Here is a 23,577-nt window from a genome sequence, read left to right on the forward strand (position 1 = left end):
CAGCATTCCTGGTGCTTCCTGCGCTCTGGGCTTCAGCTTCTGGTCCTGGGGCTGCCACCAGTACTACTACTCACAGAATTCCTGGTGCTCCCCATGCTGTGGGTTTTCCCTTCCTGCTCTGTCTCTGTCCCACGGCCTCCCGCTCTGCCAAGTCCTCCAAGCCGCCAGCTCTACCTTTCTGCTCTCTGTCTGGCGGCTTGGGGAGCCAAGTTCCCCAATCTGCTCCACTGGCTCTCCCGCTCTGCTCTCCGTCTGGCACCTGTGTATGCAAATTAACCCGCCAGCTTTGTTGGGTTAATCTGCATACTCACTCCTGATTGGCTGGTGAGTGTAGCGGAGGTACTGTCAATTTACATGTTTCTCTTTTATTATATAGGAGGAGGATAGTATTTTCATAAAAATAAAATTTAAAAAACTAAAATAAAATAAAAATCCCAAGGGCTTAGCAAGTCATTATAGCTTTAAAACTCTGGATAATCACCTGAATCATTTATTTCTTGAACAAGAGGAAGCATATATATAGCACACACCAGTAATCATTAATTAAGTGTTGTTTCAACCCCAAATTCTTTCCATATAAAGAGCCAAATGATCTCCACTTTAGTATAGGGTACATGAAAAGCTGCCTCAAAAATGCCAGAACTTACCAAGCAAATGTTTTCATTTTATCAGATGAGACTGAATTTACACTACTGTTACTGACATGTAACTTTTCAGGAAATAAATACGATTAGTTTGGTCTGTTGTGCAAACTCAGGATTATTCATTTATTTTTTATGAGCTGATAATTAATGAAATTAAGTACCTCAATCAAAAGAACAGATATGGTTTGTATGAGTGAAATTACCTGAAAAAGGTCACGAAGAACTGTACTAGGTCCATAAAATTGCTGTGCTGGGAGAAGGCAATCTGTGACAGAGAAACAGTAGTGTGATTAGGTGGGTTATAAAACTGCGCCATTAACTCAGTCTTTTTGGTTCAATAGTTAAGCTGAAAACATACTTTCAATTCTAAACAAGAGATTAATGTAATATTTTTCACTTGAGGAAAAGTGCCTCATCCCTTTAGTTTCTTCTCTTGTTTAACTGCCAACCCAAAAGTAATACAGCAGGTCTTTCAATAACATTTTGTCCTTATAACGTTGATGAGATGCCACAGGAACTTAACTCTTGTTTCTATCAATTAGACTGTGGTCATGTTGGTTTTGTTACATGTTGTTTTGCTTACAGAATCTATCAATGACGTTGAGAACTTACTGTATTCCGAGGCTTCCACAACCTCCTCCAATGCCCCTCTGCTCACGACAACAAACCTAAGTTCTTAGAGGCTGAAACTGAAGACGTCTCATTACTAATGACAGGCAAGTCAGCTTGCTTGCTACCTCTTTGTGCCTTCATCTAAACAAAATATTCTGCTGGTTTGCTTCAAATTCCAATTCTTGATCTACAGTGTGGAGGGCAGCCTCATCTCATGCCCCTCATTCCTTCAACATTTATGTGCTCAGAATGTACTCACTTCAGGATAATGTCTTTTTTAACCATATCTCAAATCTTACTATACTGAGTATCACCTGACAATCAACATAACATCAGTTGGAATTTAAATAATTTCATTTTACAGTGAATAGTCTTTATACCAAGAATATAAAATATTCCTAGTGTAGTTAATCAAAACCACTGTCTAAAAGAGGCATTCTTTTGTGTATTATTAAGAAAAAACACTGCCAATTAAACTATGATAAAATGCTTTTAAAATCATTAACTGTAAGATTCACCTTGATTTCAGATATTAGAATATGAAAATATGTACACCTCAGGATTTATTACTAAGTATGACAATCATGTCCTTATTATTACCTGCAGTACCTGCCAGCTATTATGGTGTATTCCCTACTTCCTTTTTTTTTGAGGGGAACAGAGCCCTCCTTGGAGAGAGAATGATAATACCGACAAAGCAATTATTGAATAATTGAATAAGTGCTATAGTACAGACAATATGTATGATAATCAAAGAAGTAAATGATTTTTACTAATCTCACTCAACCCCTTATCTTTGTCAGGAAGCATCCTGCAGTAATGCAAGAAAAGTGCTATGCCCAGGCCCCAGCACAATAGCAATACAATGCTTTGCACTCTTTTTTAACCATTTTCTAGAGAGGGAGAGAAGGAGAAAGGGAGAGAAAAAAACATTAATTGGTTGCCTACCATAGCGGCCCCAATTGGGAATCGAACCTGCCACCTTTCAGTATAAGGGATGATGCTCCAACCAATTGAGCCACACTAGCCAGGGGTATGCTTTGCACTCTTTTAATAGCCAGACTCAGAGAGGCAGAAGAGGTTTCCTCTGTTTGCCTTTTGGATGGTATTCTTTTCTTTTTTTAAAAAAAAAATATATATATATATTTTATTGATTTTTTTACAGAGAGGAAGGGAGAGGGAGAGTTAGAAACATCAATGAGAGAGAAACATCGATCAGCTGCCTCCTGCACACCCCCTACTGGGAATGTGCCCGCAACCAAGGTACATGCCCTTGACCAGAATCGAACCTGGGACCCTTGAGTCCACAGGCCGACGCTCTATCCACTGAGCCAAACCGGTTAGGGCTGGTATTATTTTATTTTTGATATTCCATAAATAAAGTTCCAATACTACGTCTTCAGGCCATAGAATATTATGGGCATAGAATTTGAAGATTTTGTAGCCTTCCTCTGGCTACCATTTATAATCAGAAATACAAAGATAACACAGGTTTCATATCTTAGATGAAAACAAACCCACATCCTTTGTTTTTCCTTCATTTATTACAGTAACACATATCAAATAAGAAGGCTCTCTAAGAATATGGCTATAGCCCGGCCAGCGTGGCTCAGTGGATGAGTATTGACCTATGAACCAGGAGGTCACAGTTGGATTCCTGGTTCTGGCACAGGCCCGGGTTGCAGGCTCGATCCAGAGCAGGGATGTGCAGGAGGCAGCCAATCAATGATTCTCTTTCATCACTGATGTTTCTATCTCTCTCTCCTTCTCCCTTCCTCTCTGAAATTAATACAAATATATTTTTAAAAAAGAATATGGCTATAGTCCTCACATAAAAGCATTTAAATGAGATTGGAGGGAGGAACCAAGATGGCGGCATAATTAAACAACTAATCTGCTGCCTCACACAACAATTTCAAAAATACAACTAAAAGACAAAACGTCTACCACCCAGAACCACAGGAAAGCTGGCTGAGTGGTAGATTTACAACTAAGGAGAGAAAGGAGCACAAACGCTGAAAAGCTGAGGTACGGAGGCGCGTGAATCGGGCTGGCAGCGGGCGACTGGGTGCGCGGCTTTTCTTCAACCCAAAGGGAGACAAGCTCCCGATCACTCTGAAATCCAGTTTCTGGGGACACATGGGGGACCCAGACACCTACAGGGAGAAGCTGGACTCTCGGCCATCGGGTCGGAAAGTGAGAGTGACTTTTTTGCACAGGTGTACCCAGCAATCATTGTTTTACTGCGCTGGAGCGCGGGGCGCAGGGACTTGGAAACTTGGAAAGGCAGAGACGGCTGACGCCAGCCATCGCCGTTGGCCACGCCCCAGCCTAGTGACGCCCTGAGACCCCGCCCAGCCCTGAGACCCCGCCCCGCACATTCTACAAACCCGCCCAGGCTCCACACAGCGACTTTTGCATATAAATGGCCTGTTCTGTGGCAGCTCAACCAAATTAACTGCAGCTCCAGTCAGACTGCTCCAAAACCGCCCAAGCAAAGGAGGAGAAAACTAGTTCTTGCTGTAGCTCCTGCTGGGGGACACACAGTACACAAGGGTACACCAAGAGTCCACCTCAAGTAACTGGGAGGCTGACCCATTGAACCAATAGGACATCTAGTACACAAAACTACCCTACCAATTCAGGGAAGCAGAGAAAATGAGGAGGCAAGGAAACAGATCACAAACCAAAGAAATGGAGGAGAACAAGCAACTGGACATAGAGTTCAAAACCACGGTTATAAGGTTTTTCAAGAATTTCATGGAAAAGGCCGATAAATTCAATGAGACCCTTGAGGATATGAAAAAGGACCAACTAGAAATTAAACATACACTGACTGAGATAAAAAATATTATACAGAGACCCAACAGCAGACTAGAGGATCGTAAGAATCAACTCAAAGATTTGGAATACAAAGAGGCAAAGGACACTCCTCCAGAGAAGCATGAAGAGAAAAGAATTCAGAAAGTTGAAGATAGTGTAAGAAGCCTCTGGGACAACTTCAAGCGAACCAACATCAGAATTATGGGGGTACCAGAAGAAGAGAGAAAGCAAGATACTGAAAACCTATTTGAAGAAATAATGACCGGAAACTTCCCCCACCTGATGAAAGAAATAGACTTACAAGTCCAGGAAGCGCACAGAACCCCAAACAAAAGGAATCCAAAGAGGACCACACCAAGACACATCATAATTAAAATGCCAAGGGCAAAAGACAAAGAGAGAATCTTACAAGCAGCAAGAGAAAAACAGTTAGTTACCTACAAGGGAGCTCCCATACGATTATCAGCTAATTTCTCAACAGAAACCATGCAGGCCAGACGGGAGTGGCAAGAAATATTCAAAGTGATGAATAGCAGGAACCTACAACCAAGACTACTCTACCCAGCAAAGTTATCATTCAGAATTGAAGGTCAGCTAAAGAGCTTCACAGATAAGAAAAAGCTAAAGGAGTTTATCACCACCAAACCAGTATTATATGAAATGCTGAAAGGTATTCTTTAAAAAGAGGAAAAAGAAGAAGAAAGATAAAAATTATGAACAACAAATACATATCTATCAACAAGTGAATCTAAAAGTCAAGTGAATTAAAAATCTGAGGAACAGAATAAACTGGTGAACTTAATAGAATCAGAGGCATAGAATGGGAGTGGATTGATAATTCTCAGGGGGAAAGGGGTGTCTGTGTGGGGAGTATGGGAAGAGACTGGACAAAAATCATACACCTATGGATAAGGACAGTGGGGGGGAGGTAAGGGCAGAGGGGGGGTGGGAACTGGGTGGTGGGGAGATATGGGGGGAAAAAGGAGAAACAATTGTAATCTGAACAATAAAGATTCATTAAAATAAAAATAAATAAATAAATAAATATTACATGTCAAAAAAATAAAAAAAATAAATGAGATTGGAGAAGGACAATTATATTAACAAAGTTATTATATAAACAAAGTTATTCAATCTTGAGGAATGAAGATTCCAGGTTATACTATGTAAAGAAGAAGAAGGAAACAGATTCTAGTCCATTCAATTCTGTTTATAGAGTTTAATTTCTTAAAACATTAGTATGTCCTCAGTGTTTACATTTAAAAGAAACTCATGTGATGCTTTTAATTATTGTGGGATGCCAAAAAGTTTGGATGCCAATGGCACCCTCTGAGGATCTATCAGTGTCCACGGGCCTATGCCTCAGGGAAGCTCCCCCAGGGCTTCGTAAAGCAGGGTCACGCCACATTCATGTCCAATTTAAAGTCATAACAAGCCTATATAAGCTGGCTGCCAGTGTGGCTGGTACCCAAGATTCACATTATTCTAAAAGGGGTCCCATTTTGTTGAATGTTTATCATCTAAGTCTCCACAGCTACAGGGTTTCCTAGGAAAGCAAAAGGCATAATATAAAAATGTTTATGAATGGACCAACCACTTAGAAACATCTCACCCTGCTTAACACTCCACCCACTGTGTTAGTCTTCATTGATTAATGTTTAATTGATAGAGTTATGAACTTATTGTCCAAACTAAGAATTGCTGAGAGTGAAGGGGAGTGCAACAAGCATGAATTGGGCAGTGCCTATTCACAGATTGTCAGACATGCAAACCAACTGCAAAACCAATTTTGCAAAAGATGAGATTTCAGTGAAAGTGCTGTTGGAGAACTGATCACATAAAACCACTGACAAAGATGGCAGAATTGTCAACTGAAGATGGATAAAGGTTACAGATGTAAACCCTTCAAAATACTCTTAATAGGATTAAGAGAGGATCTTAGGAAAACTGATGAGGCCCTTGTGACGATGTTTTTAAAATCATGGTGTGAAGTCAAATGTGAAGAGGAAGACTGAACTCCAAGCACTACAACACAACTGAAGCCACAACTCTTATCTCCTTACCTTGTTTGATTTTCCTTCAGCTCTTATATGTGCATTTATTTATAGTCTTTTTCTTTCACTAGTAAATAAGATCCATAAGAGCACAGGAACTTTGCTGCTGATTACTATATCTTAGTGCCTAAAGCAAGACTGGCATGTAAGAGGTGCTTAATAAATATTTGCTGAATAAATATGATACTTGAAAAAATAATGACCTCACTTCCCCCATAATCCAGTAAGACATAATTGAGTTTTCTTCTAAGAACTGGGGCTCATGGTTGCATCCATAATTTAACTTCTTAACATATATTTTTATTGATTTCAGAGAGGAAGGGAAAGATAGAAACATCAATGACAATAGAGAATCACTGATCAGCTGCTTCCTGCATGCCCCCTACTGGGGATTGAGCCAGCAACCCAGGCATGTGCCTTGACTGGGAATCAAACCATGACCTCTTGGTTCATAGGTCAATGCTCAACCACTGAGCCATACCAGTTGGGCTAATTTAAATTTTAACTATAAAATCTAAATAAACATTTTTTATACTTTTGAGTTCTATTTTTCAAGATGCTATCCCAATCAGACTTTTTTTCATGATTATTATAAAAATGTTTAAATGTGTTTATGGACTTTTCTGATACTAAAAATGAGAATTTTTATAATAAAATCTACTTAATTCAGAGAAGAAAATCTCATTACAATTTATTTTTTTTAAATGAAATGTATTTTAATAAACACTGACTTTCTAATTATTTAAAGTGTGTGCATACATTTTTTTTTTTCAGGAGACAGAACCCTATATTTTCAGGAGACAGAATCCGATTGATCCATATGTCTATTCTTAATCAAAGAAGGCTAGAAAGAATGGGTTGCATAGTACAAATGTGGGTATTGAAAGAATTTCTCGAAGAAAGGGTCAAAGGCTGGGAAAATACCTCAAACGTGTAGTTATACTGAAGCATCCATCTTATATAAAAACTGCTGTTTGAAATTTTAACCCTGCTATTTTGGCTTCTGTAAATGTTTGCTTGCTTAAATAATAAGGAAAATAAGACTACTCCATTTCAGAGAGGCCATTAATATCTTTTTTTTAATTAAAAGCTTTTATTCTTTAAGTCTTTATTGTTGAAAGTATTATAGATGTCCCTCCTTTTCCCCCCATGGACCCCTCCACCCCGATTCCATCCCCTTCCCAGGCCTTCAACGCACTATTGTCTGTTCATGGGTTATGTACATATGCTTCTAAGTTCTTTGGTTAATTTCTTTCTGTCCCCCAACCTTCCCTCTGAAATTTGTCAGTCTGTTGTATGCTTCAATGTCTGAGTAAATTAAGCTCCCGATGTCATTATTCTCCCTTTCTAAATAGTAAGTATTACTCTCTACACTTCAGGACATCTAGAATTTATATCCCTGTACATTTACACACCTGCTGTCGACTCAATTTTCAGTGACATGTTTGATTAAGATGTGCTTGCAGGAGGGGGGTGTGGTTAAATAAATTCTAAAAACAAAACTCTGAAGCCCAGCTAGCCTTAGGACTTGGGGTAGGATAAGGAGGATCTGCCCTGCCTAAACACTAATTTTGTGCGTCAGCCAAACAAGTGTTTTCAGATGGCTGTATTACTGCACTTGATCTTCCTGTCAATAGAGTGTCCTCCCTTCTTATCCAGTCATCCCACCATCCACTGGGAAATGGCTCTCTTCTCTACATTCTCTCCAACACTTGATCCACTTCTTTTAAAGGCTGGGGGAAATCACATGCTACCTGTGTATACAGAGATTACCTGGAAAAGATGATTCCTATATTCTTCTGTCTACAAAGATCTCAATATCTGACTTTTTAACTCTTGTAGGAGAAAGAATAAAAAGGTAATTCCCCACCTTCCACACTAAAGCAGATGCACCTTTGCATTCTAAGAACTAGAGCAGGGTTCTCAAACTCTGGAGAGCTTGCCACAAAGTCTGAACCCCTGGCCCTATTCCTACTTCTGTAGCTTTAAGCTCCCCAGGTGATTCTGATGCTGGTGTTCAGAGGCCACACTTCAGGAAAGTGTGAAATAAGGAATAATTTTTAAAATATCTTCCCTCACTCCTTCCCCTGAACAATTTAGTTAGTTTCATGAATTGCAATGGAAAAAAAAAATTAACATTTTTACTTGAAAGGTTTGGCCCCAAAAGAAAATAACTTGGATCTTTCCCAGGGTAGAAGTGAGGGGAAGGATAAGGGTAGAGGAAGAGAGGATAGTACTTTGAAATAAAAAGAGGCAAGACGCAAACCTTGAGACTGGGAAATGGAGGGAACGAAGAGGATGTTTTAGAGTTTTGAAAGTGCCAAGGAATATGGGGTGCAAAGGAATGTGGGATGACTGCATGGTGGGCCTGGGGGCTCTGGAGCCTTAGTGCTTATTCTGTGTCCAAGCTTGTCACACACATGGGAGTGAGGACAGCTGCCTTTAAACAAACCTCATGGCCATGGGCCAGAGCACTGGGAGCAGTCAGTGAGTGTAGATCAGAGGTCCTTCCCCAGATCTCTGGTCTGTTAAGCCCCGCGGTTTCCGCACATCACTGAGAGAAGGGAATGGAGCTCTGTGAATACAAGCTGAAAATGAATTTATAAACTATGGTAGGTAGAGGCTGAGCCCAAGCATACTCTAAAAATAAGAAAAATAAGACCTTTCTTATACTCCACCACCTCTTTTTTTTAAAAAACAAAAACAAAAAAACAAACAAAACAAAACACATTTTACATCTATTAGGTGCAATTTATAAAGCAAGTACTCACAAAAACTTAAGTGAATGAGTATGTGAATGAATAATGAATGAGTACAAAAAGACCACCTTCTAATATACAAGGATTAAAAAAACAGGAAAAGGCCTCTAATCTTTTATCTTCACAAGAATGACCTTCATTGTTAGAGCATGCAAGACAGGGAGAGGATGGGAAAGGACAGTTGGACGCCCTGTGAGGCGATGCAATCTTGACTCTGAAGCAGCACCCGTCAGGCTCTGAGAAAACCCAAGTCTATGTGTACCCAGCAGAAACTCTGTGGGCTGCTCCGAGGCCTTGAGGCCAGCAGCTCCACCAGGGCTCAGCTCTACCTGGTTTGGGAGCCCACCAAGACTACAGCCCCTCTGCTGCTCGAATCTCCCTGAGAGGTCAACCTCTGCAGATGCTGAAGGTCTCACATTAGGATCCAAAAGTGCTGAAGTGGACATGCCTGCCATCTGGGCTCCTGGCTTCACCATGCCAATCTTGCCACATAGTTCTGGTCACTGCAAGGCTGGAAGCCAGGAAAGGACTGTTTCTCCTATAAGAACTGAGCCCTGTCTACAAACAGCTTTCCACTCAAGCCTCAGCTGTGCTGAGGACGGAAGATTCTGTGACCACTGGCTGAGCATATTCTAACCTGGGTCTAGTGCTGCCAGCTCTTTGAGTTTTGCTGTGATACAAAATAACTTTCTTTAAAAAACAAACAAACAAATAAACCCCAAAGTTCTATATGAAACTCTATGTTGAGACCACAGGCCCTGGACTGGATCCCAGTGCTCATTACCTGGCCCCACACACCACCCATCTAATGCTGGTTTGTGCTGGCACAAAAATTGTATACCCAAGCTCTGGCCAGAGCCCCAGGCTGGTGAATACCACCGAGCCACTCATTCCTGACATGCAAGCTAACACTCACCATCTGTCCACTCCCAACCTCCCACCTCAATACTCCTCTGTGCTTTCTTCCCCAAATTTCCTTCCAGCCATTCCTTTTCACCTCTCCAAAATTCCTATTCCATTTTATCATGCTCATTAATAATTTAGAAAACATTAAGAATGACACACACTTTGTTGAAGTATCAACAAAGCAATGGTTCCTGCTCTCCCCCACTCTTCTTAAGGCTTCTCTCCAGAGGACTCTACCTTTAATTAGGATTACTTTCTTTTTAAATTTATTTCAGAGAGGAAGAGAGAGGGAGAGAGAGATAGATGAGAATCATTGATCGGCTACCTCTTGTACACCCCCTACTGGGGATCAAGCCTGCAACCCGGGCATGTGCTCTGACTGGGAATTGAACCCTGATCTTCTGGTTCATGGGTCGAGGCTTAACCACTGAGCTACACTGGCCAGGCTAATTAGGATTCTTTTCAGTTCTTCTGAGTGATACCTTTATATCACTAATACTTTTTTTTTAAATTTGTTCTTTCTTGACTTAGCCATGTTAGGCATTACTTCCTGACTTCCTGCTATAATAGAAAGTGATTCAGGCCATCATCCCCTTTCCCCTCTTCCAGTATAGTTATATCACTGTTTTTAGTGCCTCTGTTTGTGTCTATGTTGTTATCCTAAGGGTGATGGTGATAGAAAGATGCCAACAAAGACAGGAAAGGGATAGAACACCCTCAGATACAGGGAGAAGATGTGCCTGTTACCCACAACTGCAGGAGCAGGAGCAAATACAGCCGTGGCCCACTGCACGGCAGCTTCCCAGGCCTCACAGCCTCTGGTGCACCCCTGCTTGGGGTTGAAGCCAGTAGCTCTTGGGGAAGTCCCCCCACCCCCATTTTCATCAGGGTGAGGTATCTTGGGCTAAGGGAGAAGGAGTTTTGCCCTCGATCCCTGATTGTTCTAGAGACTGCCCAGCAGTGGCCGATAAATGGTAAAACCCTCCCAGTGCAATGCTGTGTGCTTCCTGTAAAGCAAAGCAGACGTCTGTTCTGAGACCTATCCCAGCTGAGGCACATTCCTGTAGCTACCTTTAGGAGGGTAAATAATAAACTTGTATCTTTATTTCTTGTTCTATCACTTGTATTATCTTTTTCCACTATTTTTATTGTGGAAATTTTTTAACTTTATAAAAACGTAGAGAGAATAGTGTAATGAATCCGATGTGTTCATAACCTAGCTTTTTAAAAATATATATATTTTATTGAATTTTTTACAGAGAGGAAGGGAGAGGGATAGAGAGTTAGAAACATCGATGAGAGAGAAACATCGATCAGCTGCCTCCTGCACACCTCCCACTGGGGATGTGCCTGCAACCAAGGTACATGCCCTTGGCTGGAATCGAACCTGGGACCCTTCAGTCCGCAGGACGATGCTCTATCCACTGAGCCAAACCGGCTAGGGCCATAACCCAGCTTTAATAATGACCAGCTCATGGCCAATCATGTTTCATCCATACTCTACCCACTTTCCTGGTGATCATATTATTTTGAAGCTAATCCCAGACTTCCTAGCATTTCATTCTTTTAAATATATATAATTAATTTCAGAGAGGAAGGTAGAGGGAGAAAAAGATAGAAACATCAATGTGAGAATCATTGATTAGCTGCCTCCTGCATGCCCTCTATTGGGGATCAAGCCTGCAACCCGGGCATATGCCCTGACCGGGAATTGAATCATGACCTTCTGGTTCATAGGTTGATGCTCAAACACTGAGCCATGTTGCCGGGCTCATTTCATTCTTAAGTATTTCAATACAGATAGTATCTCCTAACTACCCGCTCTAAAATCAGGAATGTTTGTGTGCTCATCCTTTCCTTTTCTCCTGCCTCTCAACTCTTTTGACAAAATTTCAACCTAAAACAATTCAGTCATCTAACACCACACTGTGGAGACTGGGATGACAAATTCTTGGTCTCCAACCCAGCTAGTTCCTTAGCAGAGGTCAGCAATCACTCTGACATCAGACAAAGCTGTCAGAGGACCTTTAAAGAAGTTATGAAAGTTGCAAAGAAAGAGAAAGTTCTGATAACAAGCCTAAATCTCTTGTAACTCATAACTATGCATCCATCTAGCAACATTTATGAAGTGTCTACAACTGATTAACACTATGCTATAAACTGAGGGTTCGGAAATATAAAACAGTGTCCTTACCCTTAAGGGAATTTTTGTGTAGTGAAAACCAGACAAGTCTAGGTTGTGGAGGCGCAGATAAGGGAAGGAAACTCCCATGGGATATGTCTATGGGTCATCAGCGAAACCTTGCCCTGGGTTTCTAAACAAGAATTATACCTGCAAACCTCAACTCCGGCCTGGCTCCTTCCAATCTATTCTCCAAACTGCTGCCAGAGGGGCCTTTCCAAAACTCTGATCTTTGTCACTTTTTGGCTTAAAGCATTTTAATGACCCCACCCCCGTGGTTTTCAGACTACAGTTCAAACCCCTCAGCAGAAACCTCCAGTCTCTTGATGACAGCCTCTGCCTAGCCCTCCAGCATTTGCTCATAGGACGACATAACTTCAGTTCTGCTAAACTCCTGTAGTTCTTGAAAGTGATTTGGCATGTCCTTTCCCCACTCACTGCCTGACCCCAGGTTCCTTAAGACTCAGCTCTGATGTTGCTCACTCAGACTCAGGCGACACAGGACACACACTCCCTTCCCCACCCAGGAGCACAGTGCCTGACATAGCTCCTGCTATCCATGCTATCATGGCTGCTGCTTTGAGCCAGAAAGTCTGCTGAGTGCATGGATGTTGAAGGAAGCCTAGTGGGTCCTGGCTATGGAGAGCACAAGAGAGAGGTCTGCTAGCAATGGGGATTTATCCATTTTAGCTATAGATGATGTTCACAGATGGTGTGGATGAGACTGTCCAGGGAGAAAGGTCCAGAGGAAACCCAAGGGGACAATGTCATTGAAAAGCTCAGAAGAAATAGCCAAAGTCACAGATGAAAAGCAAAAGAGAGGAGACTTTCAAGAAAAAAGAATAATAAATAATGATCATGATGAAAACCACAGGTAGTACAAGAGCCTTGAATGCCACTTGAAGCAAGGAAAGACTTATATTTTATGTAGTTTAGTTTTAAATTATTTCATAGCTTTGTAATTCTTAAAACCCTTAAGTCACAGATATCTAACACCAGGAGGTTTGTATATACATTGGCATCATTATTACACAATTATTACAAACATTAAAAGTATATCTGACACTATTCATAATTTCAAAGAGTGGAAACAACCCAAGTATCCATCAACAGATGAATGGATAAATAAAATGTGGTATATCCACACAATGGAACATTATTCAATCTGAAAAAGGAATGAAGTACTAAACATACTAAAAATGGATGAACCTTGAAACCAGAGCTAAATGAAGAAGCCAGTCACAAAGGACCACATATTATGTGATTCAATTTATATGAAATGTCCAGAATAGGCAAATCCATAGAGACAAAAAGTAGACCGGTGGTTTTCAGAGGCCGGGGGTGGAGTGGGGTGGGTGGTGGGAGGGGAGAGGGAGAAATGGGAAATGACTACTAATGGGTATGTGATTTCTTTTTTCAGATGATGAAAATATTCTAAAATTGATGTGGTCATGGTTGCACAATTTTGTGAAATGTTAAAAAACACTACATTGTGCACTTTAAATGGGTGAATTGGATGGTATGTAAATTATATCACAATAAAGCGTTTACTAAAAAAAGTATATCCGAGTCAATAAAAGTTTCATACATCCTTTGCTCAGTATAGCAATCTTGCTAGCACCCATAAACATAACTCTAAAATCTAAATGAATGCCTGGTTCTCAATACAAATTCTGTGTTGCCTTCACTTGTGAACACTAGCCTCTTACATAAAGTAGCAGATGAAACACCCAGCATGGAGAGGGCTTTAATATTAGTTCCACATTACAATAACAACCTCTGTTGCAGAGCCAGTAACAAGCTAGAATCCCAGCTTCACTATGCACCTTCCCCCCTGGCACGTCTGTCCGTTCTCAATCTTGAATACCTATCCTCCCAAATGATGGTCCTGGCTGAGCTGGCTGAGTCTTGCTCACTGGGGAGAACACCTAGGATCACATTCAGAAAGCAGGGTTGAGGGAGGGGTGCTCACCCACAGGAGCAGCTGACTAGAAAACAGGCACAACTAGCCCCAACATACCCTCCACCCAACTACACACAGGCCCTTTCAGTCTGGGTAGGTGTTTTTTTAAACTGCATCTACAAAGACTTTTATAGTTAGTTTCAAATTCCCTCAGTTAGCAGTTATAGGTTTTGATCTGTTCCTAATTATGGAAAAGAATCCTGGGATCAGTTCAGAGTGAAGGAACTTGAGTTTAGCATTACCATTTTTAAAGCACGAATGTTTACATGAATTTCTGAGTACAGAATTAGATTTCCTCAGTTACTTTGCTTTAAAAAATGAGAAAGACAGAAAAGTTATTTTGGTTGCAATGAAAGCCATACTGAAATTTAACTGAATGGCCTACACTACTGCGCCATTTAGACATCCTGGTTCTCTACACTTTTACTGAATTTGTACAGTCTCTAAGTGTGCATGCATGTTTTTGTGTTTAAGAGCTAGCTACATCTAGAAGAGTGAAGGCTCTGAGGAAAACAAAATAATAAAGAAACATATAGCTCCCTTTGTTGAGAACATGCCTGCATCTGCCTAGGAAGACACAAGCTTAGCCCTCCGCCCAGCGCACATTCAGATACAGTCCCAAGTGCAGAGAACCAGGCGTGTGAAGACACTGAGAACACGCTACAAGTCTAGTCACACTGTTTGCAAATACCAGAGAACAAAGAGACACATTTTCAATAGAACTTACCTGCTTTTCAAGGAAAGCTTGGCAAACTAAGTGGTGAGCATGCCATCGTTTATTTTCAAAAGTGCTCCTGAATGCAGCTTTCATAAAGGGCTCTTACTCAAGTGAGTAATCCAGCAGAGGTAAAAGCACCGAAAAAAATCAGGCAGAAAATCGACATCTCTTTGATTCTTAAACTTAAAATTCGTACTTTTTAAAAGTAAGTGTGAGGAAGAGATCCCTCTAGAAGGAAATGCTCTAAAACCATTTCAGTGACTTTCAGAGGGTGGAGCAACAGGGCATGGGAAGGAAAAAAACTAGAACTCCGTATTGGCAACAGCTCGGCTATCTCCAGCACAAAAGCCTGTTTATGTGCACAGAGCCCTCTTTCCAAATGGGAAAAACGTCAGCAGCATTAAGTCAAGATTCTCACCAAGATTCTTAAAAATATTAATTATTTCTTCAGCTATACGCTGAAGAACAAAATCTGAAGTTCAACTGGATTCAGAATATCATGAGGTATGCCATTATGAAAACAATCTCAACTTAAAAAACAAGTCAATAAATAACATTTACTAGAGCTCAAATCAAGTATTTTACAAAGGTATATGATCTATAATTTGATAATGTTAGAAAATGCTACCAAGCTCAACCTCTTTGGGGTCAGACAAGTTACCTAAACCCCTGGTTGACCCCCAAGATTCCCACTATGTTAGTACGTACACCCTCCCCTAGAGTGTGGAGGACCTGACCTAATTAGATGACCCCTTTTAAAATAGGGTCTAAGGTCAGAGTTAGAGAAAGGTGAAGCCTCAGTAAATCATATCTGTTTTGGGTATAAAATTTTTATTTTCAAATGCTACAGAAATAAAATAATGCAGAATGCCAATTTCTAATTTTCTCCCCAACTCAGGAAAATTTTCTTGCAATTTATCCAACTTGTATCAATAGCTTGTTTCTTTTTATTGCTGAGTATTATTCCATGATATAAAGGTAGCACAATTTACTTATCCATTCACCTGCCAAATAATACCTAGCTTGTTTCCAGTTTAGGGCTGTTATGAATGAAGCTGCTAAATACAGCCAAATAGGTACAATAAATGTTGGTGCACAGGTGTCTGTGTGCCAGCATGGCTCAGTGGTTGAGTGCCGACCTATGAACCAGGAGGTCATGGTTCGATTCCCTGTCGGGGCACATGCCTGGGTTGCGGGGTCGATCCCCAGTGGGGGGAGTGCAGGAGGCAGCCAATCAATGATTCTCTCTCATCATTGATGTTTCTATCTCTCTCCCCCTTTCCCTTCCTCTCTGAAATCAATAAAAACATGTTTTTAAAACAAATTTTCATTTCTCTTGGATAAATGCCCAGGAATGCAACTCTGTATAATAAGAGCAAGTTTAGTTTTACAAGAAAATGCCAAACTATTTCTTAGAGTGGCTGTACCATCTCACTTTCCCACCAGCAATGTAAACATGATCCAATTTCTTGGCAACCTCTCTAGCATTTGGTATTATTATTTTCAATTTTAGCCATTTTGATAGGTGCACAGTGATATCTCATTGTGGTTTTACTTTGCATTTCTTTAATAGCTTTTGATGCTAAACATCTTTTCATGTGATTATATGACACTACAGGCACGATGCCCTCTTGCAATCAGGGAGCCCTTGGGGGATGTCTGACTGCCGGCTTAGGCCTGCTCCAGTTGGATATCCTTAGCGCTGCCGTGAGCCGGCTTTTAACTGAGCAGCGCTCCCCCTGTGGGAGCACACTGACCATTAGGGGGCAGCTCCTGTGTTGAGCGTCTGTCCCCTGGTGGTCAGTGTACGTCATAGCGACCAGCTATTTCGCTGTTAGGTCGATATGTATATTAGTCTTTTATTATATAGGCTATGTACATCCTTTTTTGGTGAAATGCTTCTTTATGTCTTTTGTCAATTTTCTAAATGATGTGTTTGTTTTTTAATGAATTTTGAGAATTATTATTTCTCTTTTTTTTGTTAAATCCTCACCCAAGACATGCTCACTGATTTTACATGCTCCAACCAGGGATCAAACCCAAAATCTATGTATGTACCCTGAACGGGAATCGAACTCGCAACCTTCTGGTATATGGGGCAACACTCCAACCAAGTCACACCAGCCCAGATGAGAATTATCCTTATATTCCAGATACAAGTGCTTTGTTGGAACTACAGTTTGAAAATATTTTTCCCCAGTATGTAGCTTGTTGATTCATCCCCTTAACAGGTTCTTTCACAGAAGAAAACCTTTTTGTTTTGATGTCCAATTTATCAATTTTTCCTTTTATGGGTCATGTTTTTGTTGTCAAGTCTAAAAACCTTTTGCTAGCCTTAAGATGTGAAGATTTTCTACTAAAAGTTTTATAGCTTTGTTTTACAATTAAATCTGTTAATCCATATTGAGTTAATTTTTATGTAAGAGAGTTGTGATGTTTATGTCAAAGTTCGTTTTTTTGCCTATGGTTGCTCAACTGTTCCAGCACTACTTGTTGAAAAGGCAATCCTTCCTCCACTGAATTGTCTTTGCACTTTTGTCAAAAAACAGTTGGGCATATTTATGTGGATCTATTTCAGGCTTCAGAATTCTATTCCGTGTCCATTCTATTGCATGATCTGTGTCTATCCTCCTGCAGTAACCCAATGTTTTGGTTACTCTAGCTAAATAGTAAGCTTTAACATTGCATATAGTGATTCCTCCCACTTTATTCCTCTTTCTCAAAACTGTTATAGCTATTCTAGAATCTTTGTCTTTTCATATAAATTTTAGAATAAGCTTGTCTATATTTACAAAAAAAATCCTGCTGTGATATTTATTTATTTATTTATTTATTCATTCATTCATTTATTTAATCATCACCCAAGGATATTTTTCCATTGATTTTTACAAAGAGTAGAAGAGAGAGGGAAAGACAGAGAGAAACATCTATGTGAGAGAAACACATTGATTAGCTGCCTCCTGCACGAGCCCTGACCAGAGCCTGGGTGGTGGAGGAGCCTGCAACAAAGGTACGTATCTTTGACTGGAATCAAACCCGGGACCCTTTGGTCCACAGGCCGATGCTCTGTCTACTGAGCAAAACTGGCTAGGGCATTGTTGTAATTTTTAAAACTATTTTTGTTGGGGTAAAATATATTTAAGATAAAATTTTCCATTTAACTGTTTTTAAGTGTATGATTCAGTATACTTAAGGACAGATGCTGCAAAGGTTAGATAAAAGGACAGTGTGAATAACTTTGTGTCAATACATTCGAAAAATATAAGAAATAAAAAATTACCTTAAGTTACTCAAACAGAAAAAGAATATCCAAAATATCCTATAACTATTAAAGAAGTTGAATCAGTAGTTAAAAAAATCTCCACATAGCTCTGGCTGGTGTTCTCAGTGGTTAGAGCATCAGCTCTTGCACTGAAGGGTCACAGGTTTATTCTAGGTCAAGGGCATATACCTGGGTTTCAGTTCCCTCCTGGCCTCCCGTCGGGGCATGTGCAGGAGGCAATCAGTCAATGTGTCTCTCTCACATCAATGTTTCTCCCTCTCTCCCTCCCTTCCACTCTCTCTGAAAAACAATGGAAAAAATATCCTCGTCTGAGGATTTAAAAAAAAGAAAATCTCCACATATAAAACACCAGAATCAAATGATTTTAAAGGACATCTATCAAGTATTCAAGGTTCATGTAATTTTTTTTATCATGATAATGTTTTAAATTTTATCTTTATTTTTGAAAGTATTATACATGTCCCCTTTTTAAGCTTCATGTAATTTAATATTATATAATCTTTTCCAGAAATGAGAAAAAACTCCACGATTATTAAAGGTTAATTTAACCTTAATATAAAAACAATAACAAGGACAAGAAGGGAAAATTATCAGACGTTCTGACTCATGAAATAGATAAAATGTTCTAATCAAAACATTAGCAAACTGAATACAGCAATGCTTAAAGAAAGAAAATGACACATCATGCCCAAGTCAGGTTTATCCCAGGAATGCAAATGACTTTCCAGGACCTGGCTTATGCAAAACAATAAATCTGTGGTGCTTGCCATTCACTGACAAAGGAAGCACAGGGTTTGGGGCTAAGGTCACAAAATGACTATATGCTGAAGTGCAGAGAGCTTGTGAATGTCCAGGTAGAGATGTCTAGGCAGCAACCAAGAGTACTTACTGGTCTGGAACTCAAGTATAAGCTGGGCTGAAGACAGAACACTGAGAATCACCAGTACAGACCAGTACCTACAAATGGGATGGAATTATCCAAAGAAACTGGGATGAAGACAGAAGAGAACCAACCTGAATCCCAGACAACCCAATGTTTAAAGAAGAGGATTCCCTAAAAAGACTGGCCAGAGAATCAGGGAAAGAGAGAACCAGAAAGGCAAGGAAGACAGTAACTCAAGTCACTCTACAAAGGAGAGGGGACAGGAGAATTCAGTCACTGTTGTTCACTAAGACAGGGCAGTTTCAGGATGTGGTGAGGGGAGAAGGCAGACTGTTTTTGGCTGATGAATGAATGAATAAGAGAAAACAGAAATAGGGAATGTGGTCAATGCTTACAAGAAGGCTGGCTGAAGAGGGAAGCAGCCTGTGCCAGAGCAAAGGGAGAAGCCCATTAGAGGATGAACTTGTAGACCATTTAAATAGGGTGGTGAGAAAAAATACAACAGAGCCTATCCTCCACATTTCAGAACGGAAAAGATTGTTCTTTAGTCACAGCCCTGAGGCATGAACATACAACTACCAGAATTAGATTGCAAACCCATCCTACTTGATTTGTGACAACTTGCTTCAGTTGACCATGCTTCTGAAATTCAGCAAACAGCCACAACCCTAGTCCAGTGACCATGCTCCTATGGCTAAAAGTGAACCAGTCCCTGAAAGTCCACTCATCCCTAAATTCCACATTTACCCAAAATGAAGGGGGTAAAAGCAAAAAGTATTAAGGTCTTCCTCAAGGACAATTATAAAAAGCACAAACTGGACCATGGATCTTGGAAAAGGGGGAGTCCACTGGTCTGGAAACTGAGAAAATGAGCAGATGGATAACAACAGTGGCTGCAGTAGGTGACATGAATCCTTTCACATCACAAGTATCAAAATCTGAGCTGTGGAAAGGCTACCTGAATTGTACAGGAGCAAGCTAGGACTCAAAACCACATCTGTTTGGCTGTAAGGCCTAGGCTCTTTATGTGAACTTATAGTGCCTTTGTATCCATCTTACTCATTCCAGAATTGAAGCTCTTTATGTAGCTCTACAAACTTTTACATGGCCAGTGCTAAATGAAGAAATTATACAGCTATAATTATCAAATTTGTTACATGCCACCCTATTTCAAGTGTTGACAACTTTGCTTCATGAGTGATTTATACCATCTCCACTACAATCTTCTATGGTACTCATGTACTCAGCACTCCTTTGCTACAGATTTAGAGGCAAAGCAATACTGTACAGGTTGATTACTGCAAGTTCCAAACTAGTGAATTTAGTTTCTAATAAAGAGAGTTCACCATGTCTGCAGATGAGACCAAAAAGCACATCTTACCTGAATTTTGATGGGCCAGGTGAAATTACTGACATAAACAAAGAAAGTGATATTTTGGTGGTTGCGAAAATCAAACTTCTCATTAGAGAAGCTATCTTTGTACTCCTTAATGTTGGTTTTCGAAACAACAGGCATCTCTTCTCCAGCCTGGGTTCCAGCTATTAGAAAGAAAAGAATAAAACAGAAGAAACTTTTTGGGGGGTTTGGGGGACAGAATTTACCTTCATTACTAATAAGGATAATAGTTAGCATTTACTAAACACTTACTATGTCCCAGGAACAGCCTTTTAAGAGCTCAATCTCATTTAATCCTAACAATAACTCTATTATCCTCATTTATAGATCAGGAAACTAAGGTTCAGAGAAACTAAGTAACTTGGTTCAGGTCACACAGCCAGTAAGAAGTGGAGCTGCGATTTGAAGCTGGGAAGACTGATATTCAAGCCCGTGCCCTTAACTAGAATGGTTTTATTAGGAATCCCTGCAATTCCCTTCCATCCTGCACATGGCCATGAAAATACAGGTAGCACTAAAGCCCTATTAACAGGCAATGACATCCACTCTGCCCACCAGCTACAACTGTATTTAAGTCCCCCCAATGTGGTATAAATGCATCCCATTCCCACAAGTCCTTCAACATCCCGTATTCTCCCTCTGCCGGGAATTCTAGTGTCTGTAAAAATTCATTAAATAGATTTTCCTCATGTCTGAATCAAATCCTGTGACGGGAGCCCAGACTGTCAGGTTCTTATTGAGACAGTCATTGTAAATCATCATATGCTCCGAGATGTTGCCTTTCTCAAGACAAACATTCCAATAATCCAGACCTTTTCTTAAAAGTCTCTCATCCCTGCAAGTTTCTGAATATTTTCTGAATTCTAGACAGTCTTTTAAGACATGGTAAACATAAAGTGACGTGCAAAGCTAATGATTTTATCTTGCTTCAGTCTAATTGGTTGCGTTTTAACAAAAAACCAAAGACCAAACAACAACAAAAAACCCAAAACAAAAAACCAGTATTGTATAGTAATAATAATGATGCAACATTTAGTGAGAATTTATCATGTTTCAAGCACTACTTTGAGTAGTTTTGTTTATGATCTCATTTGTTTAATTCTCACAACACCCTGCATGGCTAGGTGTTTTTTTATGAGGAAACTGGGACAGAAAGCTTAAGTAATTTGCCCAACAGCACAGTAACAGGTAGAATTCAAACACAGGTCTGTCAAGCTATGCTCTTAACCACTACATAAGACCCACCCTTTACTGTTTTAGCAGATTTTCTGCTCCAGCACATCTTCTTTAGTGACTCATAGTAAGATAAACAAGATAGTAAAAGCTGTGCTCTTAGAGTTTTAATCTCCAAAGTACATTTGCCTGTACCTATTAAAATCTCATTCTATTTTAAATGTTTCCATTTCTTGAAACTTCAAGTCATTTGCCTTTTTCACTTCTGAAGCACTGATGAGGATGAGGATGGCAGTGCCAGAACAGCAGCTGCAGCAATGCTATTCGTGGTGGTAGTGGGGCAGGGTAGTGAGCATGTACTGAGCTGACACCATGGTAGCCACTGGCATGTAGAACCTAATTTAATCTATACAACACTTCTTTACAATGAATAACCCTAAAATCTAGAGAAGGATTTAGACATTTGCTCAAGGTCTCCCAGCTGATAAGTGGCAAAGCGGGGTTTCAAACCCAACTGTCTCTCTCCAGAACTCCCTTTCTCAACTCCTACCTCACGATTCTTAACCTTTTGCACTCGGATGTAGAGTGTGACTCGACAGGTTAGCATCGGTAGCAGCTCGAGAAAAAAGCAAGCGAGTGCAAAGGGTTAATCTACTACCTTCACTCAGAAGGTTTTCACTAGGTAAGTTTTTTACCTGAGAAACTGGCGGCCCAGGTGATGTTGAGATTGAAGTTTTTGGAGGCATTGATGAACATGTCCAAATCCCTGTTTTGCTGATGAGAGGTACAGATAATTAGAAACGTAATTAGAACAGTTTCCAGATTTTAAAATAATGCAATCATTAAATTTTATTACTTTTACCTTTCTTAATTACTAAGCAGATATTTTACATCTTAACAGAAACTGACATTTATAGATTAGTAAAATTTCTAACCAATATAATATACCCCATATACATTTGATTTCTCTCCCATAAAAATACATGGAATTGAATGATTTATCAAATGCCTAACTCCATGAAAAATACATCTTTAAAAAAACAGCCTCACCAGAGCACAATGACTTACACCTGTGACCTATGTTAGGGAAATCAGCCTCCTAAGAAACCTCTGGGCAGCCGTTTCCAAACGTCTGGATGTAAAACACTTGATCAAGGGTTCCACTTTAAATGTATTTATAAATTTAGTCGATGTACTTCTGAACTAATAGATTATATACAGTGTAAAGTTCTCCAAAATGGAAATGGTTTTTAAAAAAGCAAACAAAGCTGAAATAAACTAAATAAAAAAATAATTTGATGGTATTCGTTCATGATTTGAATAACATTTTTCTCTAACTAAAAATATTATTTCAAATAGAGAAAGATGACTAAATGTATTTTATGGACTTTGAAAATCTTGTTTACCACTAAGAGATATAGCAAGTTGAAGAGCTAGTTTAACTTATTTTGATTTTTGGTTTTAGTGACTGAAAAGATATCTGTGAGAATTGTGTTCTGGCAACTGGGAGAAGTATACTGTTGGCCATGCTGGGTAAATTTTAATACTAATATTTACTTTTTACTGATATTTGGCAAAAATTATTTGGTGTCAAAGAATTATTTTTGCAAATAAATCAGATGTTGTATTTTTACATTTTACAAATGGATCCAATCCTGCTGAAATTCTTCATTTTGTAATATCACAAAACATTAGAAAATTAAGATTTTTAAGGGTGTTGTTTTAATAGTTTCTACAGGACAAAACTTCAATGGAAACATTTTCAAAATGGAATCTCCAAACCAGAAGTTTCTCTCACAAAGCAGTTATCTTCTCATTTATTAACATAACCTCACCTTCCCCTTGAAGGGACAGCTCAAATGTTTAATTTTAATATTTATTGGCAGCACACTACTAACAATTACTTATTCCAAAGGAAGATCAATAAATTTGGAACCTAGTGCTTTTTTAAAAGATAAAAAGATACACACTGGATACCTCTATTAAATATTCATAAGGTAAACAGGGAACTCCAGAGAGGTCCAAAGGTTTTCATGGTCACTGCCCACATTGTTAAGAAGTATTACCAAAAGCCTAACAACATCAATTACATCCTGAAAGACTGAGCGCTTCAACCACTTGCTTATGAATAAGTTTAGTAAATAAGTTTCATATTTGGCCCTTTTGCTATAACCTTATCCT

The 23,577-nt window shown here is 39.6% G+C and overlaps 1 protein-coding gene across 3 annotated transcripts in view; it reads right to left on the reverse strand.

Moving 5' to 3' along the window:
* Window positions 1-23,577, reverse strand: part of ATRN (attractin) — a 174,863-nt gene that overhangs the window by 32,317 nt on the left and 118,969 nt on the right. For all 3 annotated transcript variants that reach the window (XM_079784526.1, XM_079784525.1, XM_079784524.1), the window contains exons 23-25: window positions 22,092-22,170; window positions 20,209-20,366; window positions 848-909 (exon numbers count right to left, since the gene is read on the reverse strand). In XM_079784526.1, coding sequence (XP_079640652.1) covers window positions 848-909; window positions 20,209-20,366; window positions 22,092-22,170 — 299 coding nt within the window. The remainder of the gene's footprint in view (window positions 1-847; window positions 910-20,208; window positions 20,367-22,091; window positions 22,171-23,577) is intronic.

The sequence above is a fragment of the Cnephaeus nilssonii genome (assembly GCF_951640355.1).
Source record: "Cnephaeus nilssonii genome assembly, chromosome: 11".
Taxonomy (NCBI): Eukaryota; Metazoa; Chordata; class Mammalia; order Chiroptera; family Vespertilionidae; genus Cnephaeus; species Cnephaeus nilssonii.